This window comes from Lingula anatina, chromosome 6, assembly GCF_051362555.1.
Source record: "Lingula anatina isolate TDL-2025a chromosome 6, LinAna3.0, whole genome shotgun sequence".
NCBI classification, from domain to species: domain Eukaryota; kingdom Metazoa; phylum Brachiopoda; class Lingulata; order Lingulida; family Lingulidae; genus Lingula; species Lingula anatina.
In genome coordinates, this window is record NC_141772.1 from 8,612,059 (window position 1) to 8,618,536 (window position 6,478).

Genomic DNA, 6,478 nt, shown 5'->3' on the forward strand with positions numbered 1-6,478 from the left:
TTTGATTCGATTCTAACACGAAATGGCCCTTTACGTAGCACAATGTTTTCGGTAAAACAAAACGATGGATGGTAATATTGCAAAATTAGAAAAAAAAATGGGCACAATTTAAAAAGCACATCCCAGTTGAGCTACCATGCTTCGTTTTGAGTCTTTTTTAAATAGCCTAGACGCGCTCTCTTATTATTAATGCGTAACTGATAAGAACAAAATCGTCTTTTCAGTAATGAAAGATATTTTCCCAATTGTCATCACGGTAATTTGTCGATTGTCTTCATTTTTCTACATTAAAATCGTGCTTCTTTTGCGTTTCTGTTTTCTTAAAACTCTGTAAAGAAAAAAAGGAGTATTGTTCCTTAATAAACAATAAGTTCTTTGTCTCTTTCAACTGTTTTTCCCTCAATTTTAGAAGCAATAATTAAACTGAGCATTCTACAATTGATCACAGAGCATGCAGTTCACGCCACACCCAAAATGCGTTGTGGAACAAAACAACGCCCTGACCTATGACGTAGGGTCACGCAGCAAATCAAAAAATAAACGTCACAAGAAATGTGACGTAAACGTCCGTGGCAACAGTCAGACTTGGTGAAAGTTCTTTTAGAACAGCACGTCAATTTGACCGGAGTACAATTTCTACATAAAAATGGCTGGTAAACCCGTTGAGAATTTGACTTCAAGATTACAAATTGAGGATCAAGATGTGGACCCTAGACCACGTCAACTGGCATTATGGATAGATGCAGAATCCGAATCTTCGTCGCAGCAATCGTCCAGACCGGTAACGCCATTCGGCCCTTCTGCGCTGGATCCAGCGACAATTCCTAGGCGTCTGTCCTGTAGACTGGTTTCACAAACCAGACAAAGAGACCCTGAAGAGTTGGCCTTTGAACTGGATATCAGACAAACAGCAGCAACAAATCTGAGAAACGAACAGATTAGAGGAAGAACCCCCTCCACGGGAGCTAGGTTAGAAAAGGTAAGTTATTCGTTAGAAATCGGGCATGTGTTTCAGTTTTCCCAGCAATTTCCTATTCTTCGATCCAACTCTGATTTATTCTGAAGATAGTTTTGTGTGGTTCGGTTGATTGTTTATTTGGTATTCGCTACCTCCTTTGATAACCGTTGGGTAGCGGATGACTGACTGATCCGGTTTTTAAAAAACGGAGAGGGGAAGTGATGGAGGAATGGAATTTCGCTTTGTGTTGATGTACGATATCAGATTGGATATAATATATTTAATGTTACATTTCCAGGCTTTGCAAACTAAACTCGAGTTGGATATAACAGAACAGGAAAGGAAAAAGAGGAAAGATGAAGAAAAGCGAGAGAGAATTGCAAAGCGCCTAGAAGAAATCAAATACAAGAAAGAACAAATGGAACTGGAGAAAAAGAAGGCCAGAGAACGCAAGGAAAAACTCGTTAAGGTAAGAAATTTATGTACGCATTTTTATTTTGGGTAGGGGGAATTGTTCTTTACGAAAGTCGTTTAGCGTTTTCGTAAGGTCAATAATGTCTGTAAATAGTATATCAGAAAAATGTATATTGCATTTATTTTGCCCAGCCAATTTCACTGCTACAATTGTTCCGTATCTTTTACAACAGATCGTCAAAGCAAAGGTAAAAATAGAGCGAAATGTACTTTTTATTGTTTTATTTAATATTTCTAGCAATTCAATAGTAACAATAAAAATAATTATAATAATAATAATAATAATAATAAAATTTTGTGTTAAGGAAAATTTGAAAAATCCCATAATCAGAGTTGAGGATGACGCTTCTGCTAAAGAGAGGATTCTGTTTGAGCTTAAGTGCGAAAAAGAATGTGAGGAAAACCAAAAGGTATGTAATATTGCTTATCTATTTTGAAAAGAATGGTGGGTTTCATTGTTTACGATTCTTGAATATTTAATAATTATAATAGTCAAATAATGTGTCAGTTACTTTCTTTCAGAAATACCCCATTCAACGGGACGTGTTCGAAGAAACCAAAGTCCCTTCTAGACTGAGAAGATGGTGGAATGGGTTTTTGAATGCCATCAGATCTTCATCTTGTTTTGGTGGACGCAGACGCAATAGAGTACACCCACTGCCACAACCAGAGAAATAAGAGACCATCGGTGACGATGAATTACTAAGGAGAGCATGATGTGTAGCCCCAGACCACAGGCGTCGCTAGTATCTCTTACAAATCTACAGGATCAGCTCTTCTTGAATTTTGTATGTTATACTAGAGACCTCTATGTTATCAGAGGGAACATGATGTACTCTCGTGTTACGAAATATGTGTACAGACTCTTAAATTCACAAGTTTGGTTGCGGTTTGTTGGTTTTAAAGACCTCAGGCAGAAACATCACCCATGTCCCTGGAGGCTCTTGAAAAGCGTCACTGCTTCTGTGTGCGGATAGTGCTTTCCTTGTCCAATGTCCAATTTCACTTTATTGACCTTATTAATTGTGGTTTTTACAATTATATCGCTTTTGAGTCAGTTACAGTTGACGAATATTTTGACGCATCTCTTTAAATGTAAATATTTTTTATGGTAATGTAAATATTTTAATTTAAACATTCTCTTATTAGTAAACTAAGACAAATCAATACTTGGAATTCTTAAAGTTTAAACTATTGATTGTTTTTTATTAAAAGTATGAAAATAAACCATGTTTCTGAATTAAGATGTGTTGCAATTTTTTAACCTATATATCCATCTATATCCGAGCGACATATAACCTCAAAGTCATTCTTGGAATAAGTGAAACAAAATTTTTGTTGAGCAGTTATAGGGTATACAACGTGTCGGATGTCAACCACATGAACAGACCGTAATCTGAAGATGTAGACAAGTACATCGTCTGTATATAAAAAGGCAGGAACTTCCAGCAAACTTTGAATATTATACAATATAACCTTTCAGTGTAGGGCAAAATTTAAAAAGCGCATCTTGGCTGAGCCGCCGTGCTTAATTGGGGAGTGTTATTAAAATAGCTTGGTCGTACTCCCTTAATTAAGGCGATTTTGATAAACACAAAATCGCCTTTTCAGTAATGGAAGACATTTTGCTACGGTTGTTCTTTTCTTTTTTCTACAATAGAATTGTGCTTCTTTTGCGCTTATGTTTTCTTGAAATCGTGTAAAGAAAAAAGAGCATTTATTATACCTTGATAAACAAATAAGTTCTTTGTCTCTTTCAACTGTTTTCCCTTAATTTAAAAGAATAAGAAAACGACGACGTGCTACAATTGATCACGGAGCGTAAGATTCACGCCACACCTAACGTTGTGTTGTTGGACAAAACAGCGCATTGACTTATGACGTGGCGTCATGCAGCAGATAAAAAAAATAAATAAACGTCACAAGAAATGTGACGTAAACCTCCGTGGCAACAGTCAGACCTGGCAACAGTTCTTTTAGAGCAGCACGTCAATTTGACCGGAGTTTAATCTCTATATAAAAATGGCTGGTAGAGCTAATCACGTTGAGAATTTAACTTCAAGATTACAAACTGAGGATCAAGATGTGGACCCTAGACCACGTCAACTGGCATTATGGATAGATGCAGAATCTGAACATTCGTCGCAGCAATCGTCCAGACCGGTAACGCCATTCGGCCCCTGTGCGCTGGATCCAGGGACAATTCCTAGGCGTCTGTCCCGTAGACTGGTTTCACAAACCAGACAACGAGATCCTGAAGAGTTGGCCTTTGAACTGGACATTAGACAAACAGCAGCGACAAATCTGAGAAACGAACAGATCAGAGGAAGAACCCCCTCCACTGGAGCTAGGGTAGAAAAGGTACGTTATTCGTTAGAAATTGGGCATGTTTCAGTTTTCCCAGCAATTTTCTATCCATCGAAGCAACCCTGATTTATTCTGAAGATAACTTTAGGTAGGTCGGTTGATTGTTTATTTGGCATTTGCTACCCCCTTTGCTGACCGTTTAGTAGCGGATGACTGACTGAACCAGATGTTTGAAAAACGGAGAGAGGAAGGGATTGAGGAATAGACTTTCGCTTTGTGTTGATGTACGATATTTAATATTTAATGTTACATTTCCAGGCTTTACAAACTAAACTCGAGCTGGATATAACAGAACAGGAAAGGAAAAAGAGGAAAGATGAAGAAAAGCGAGAGAGAATTGCAAAGCGCCTAGAAGAAATCAAATATAAGAAAGAACAGATGGAACTGGAGAAAAAGAAGGCCAGAGAACGCAAGGAAAAACTCGTTAAAGTAAGAAATTTATGTACGCCTCTTTATTTTGAGGAGGGTTTGTTCTTTACGAAGTCGTTTAGCGTTTTCGTAAGGTCAATAATGTCTGTAAATAGTATATCAGAAAAATGTTTATTGCATATATTTTGCCTAGCCAAAGGGAACCGGAGAAGATCAGCATTGGTCAGAATTGTGCCGGAAGTGACGTGCAGTGATGTTAGAAAGGAAGCTGAGTGGTCATTTTAACATAGAGGTGAACGGCAGTGAAGACGGGTTGTCGGAGGAAAAAAGAAGTTTTCTAAACAACATGGTAAGATAACTCTCTCTTTTTACGCATTTTGGGCAGAGAAAACTTGTAGAAATAATAAATGCATGATATGAAAACGTGACACGGAACTTGAAGGTGCAAAATCGTGCTTAATTTGCGGTCAACTTGTTTAGAAATAAATGCTGCGTCGACCGCCAGCGCGACAAAAAGCGTAAAGGGGAAATAATTCCCGGGAGTCTATAAATCGTTGTCATGTGGAAATTTGGCATTAATATAATCCGATATGTCCATATCTAAGTATTTTTGGGTGTTTTATGGTATGGGCTGCAATTACAACGATGTTTTAGAGGTCTTGAAGGACCTTGTGAAAACCAGGAAGTAGTTCGTAACTAACAAGTGGAATGTACCGATCTCCGACTGCTGTGCACAGCTGTATCTTTTTTTCAATATATTGACGAATTTTTAGATCTTTATATGTCCATCTGGCATGAAATTCCACACACATGATCACACTGATATACCTTTTACACTGGGGAAGGCGCTTATCAGTGACAAATGCCAAGACAAAGGTGACATTCTGACAGCCTCTTATCTGAGTTAAAAATCACTGACAAAAGAGACTGGCAATCAATTTCCTCAGGCTGGCAATCATTAGCCTATAGAAATTGGTCATGTTACATCTTATCTACCTGTGAGAATCGTTTTACCAACTGAGTATTGCATAATAATGTCAATTATTAGTACTTTGAGCTAGTCTTAATTACCTGTCAGCTCACCTGAATTCTCTTTTTGTCTTTTTGGGAAGATCTTGTCAGTGAAATGTTTTATTTGTCCTGTGACAAAAATTCGTCAATATATTGAAAAAAAGATACAGCTGTGCACAGCAGTCGGAGATCGGTACATTTCACTTGTTAGTTACGAACTACTTCCTTGTTTTCACAAGGTCCTTCAAGACCTCTAAAACTTCGTTCTAATTGCAGCCCATACCATAAAACACCCCAAAAATACTTAGATATGGACATATCGGATTATATTAATGCCAAATTTCCACATGGCAACGATTTACAGCCTCCCGGGAATTATTTTCAATTTACACTCTTTGTCGCAATGGCGGTCGATGCAGCATTCATTTTAAAACAAGTTGACCGCAAATTAAGCACGATTTTGCACCTTCAAGTTCCGTGTCACGTTTTCATATCATGCATTTATTATTTCTACAAGTTTTCTCTGCCCGAAATGCGTAAAAAAAGAGAGTTATCTTACCATGTTGTTTAGAAAACTTCTTTTTCCTCCGACAACCCGTCTTCACTGCCGTTCACCTCTATGTTAAAATGACCACTCAGCTTCGTTTCTAACACCACTGCACGTCACTTCCGGCACAATTCTGACCAATGCTGATCTTCTCCGGTTCCCTTTATTGTTCCGTATCTTTTACAACAGCTCGTCAAAGCAAAGGTAAAAATAGAGCGAAATGTACTTTTTATTGTTTTATTTAATATTTCTAGTAATTCAATAGTAATAATAATAATAATAAAATTTTGTGTTAAGGAAAATTTGAAAAATCCCATAATCAGAGTTGAGGATGACGCTTCTGCTAAAGAGAGGATTCTGTTTGAGCTTAAGTGCGAAAAAGAATGTGAGGAAAACCAAAAGGTATGTAATATTGCTTATCTATTTTGAAAAGAATGGTGGGTTTCATTGTTTACGATTCTTGAATATTTAATAATTATAATAGTCAAATAATGTGTCAGTTACTTTCTTTCAGAAATACCCCATTCAACGGGACGTGTTCGAAGAAACCAAAGTCCCTTCTAGACTGAGAAGATGGTGGAATGGGTTTTTGAATGCCATCAGATCTTCATCTTGTTTTGGTGGACGCAGACGCAATAGAGTACACCCACTGCCGCAACCAGAGAAATAAGAGACCATCGGTGACGATGAATTACTAAGGAAAGCATGATGTGTAGCCCCAGACCACAGGCGTCGCTAGTATCTCTTACAAA

At 37.7% G+C, this 6,478-nt stretch overlaps 1 protein-coding gene and 1 long non-coding RNA gene across 2 annotated transcripts; both read left to right on the forward strand.

Annotated features, from left to right (window-relative positions):
• The first annotated feature begins 514 nt into the window (after positions 1–514).
• Positions 515–2,154, forward strand: LOC147761084 (uncharacterized). The gene is made up of 4 exons (XM_087016252.1): positions 515–979; positions 1,257–1,427; positions 1,738–1,842; positions 1,955–2,154. Exons 1-4 carry the CDS (start codon positions 647–649, stop codon positions 2,108–2,110), a joined length of 765 nt encoding a protein of 254 aa, XP_086872378.1. The 5' UTR covers positions 515–646; the 3' UTR covers positions 2,111–2,154.
• A 3,863-nt stretch (positions 2,155–6,017) lies between these two features.
• Positions 6,018–6,478, forward strand: LOC147761085 (uncharacterized). The gene is made up of 2 exons (XR_015335333.1): positions 6,018–6,128; positions 6,241–6,478. It is a non-coding gene; the product is annotated as an uncharacterized LOC147761085 (long non-coding RNA).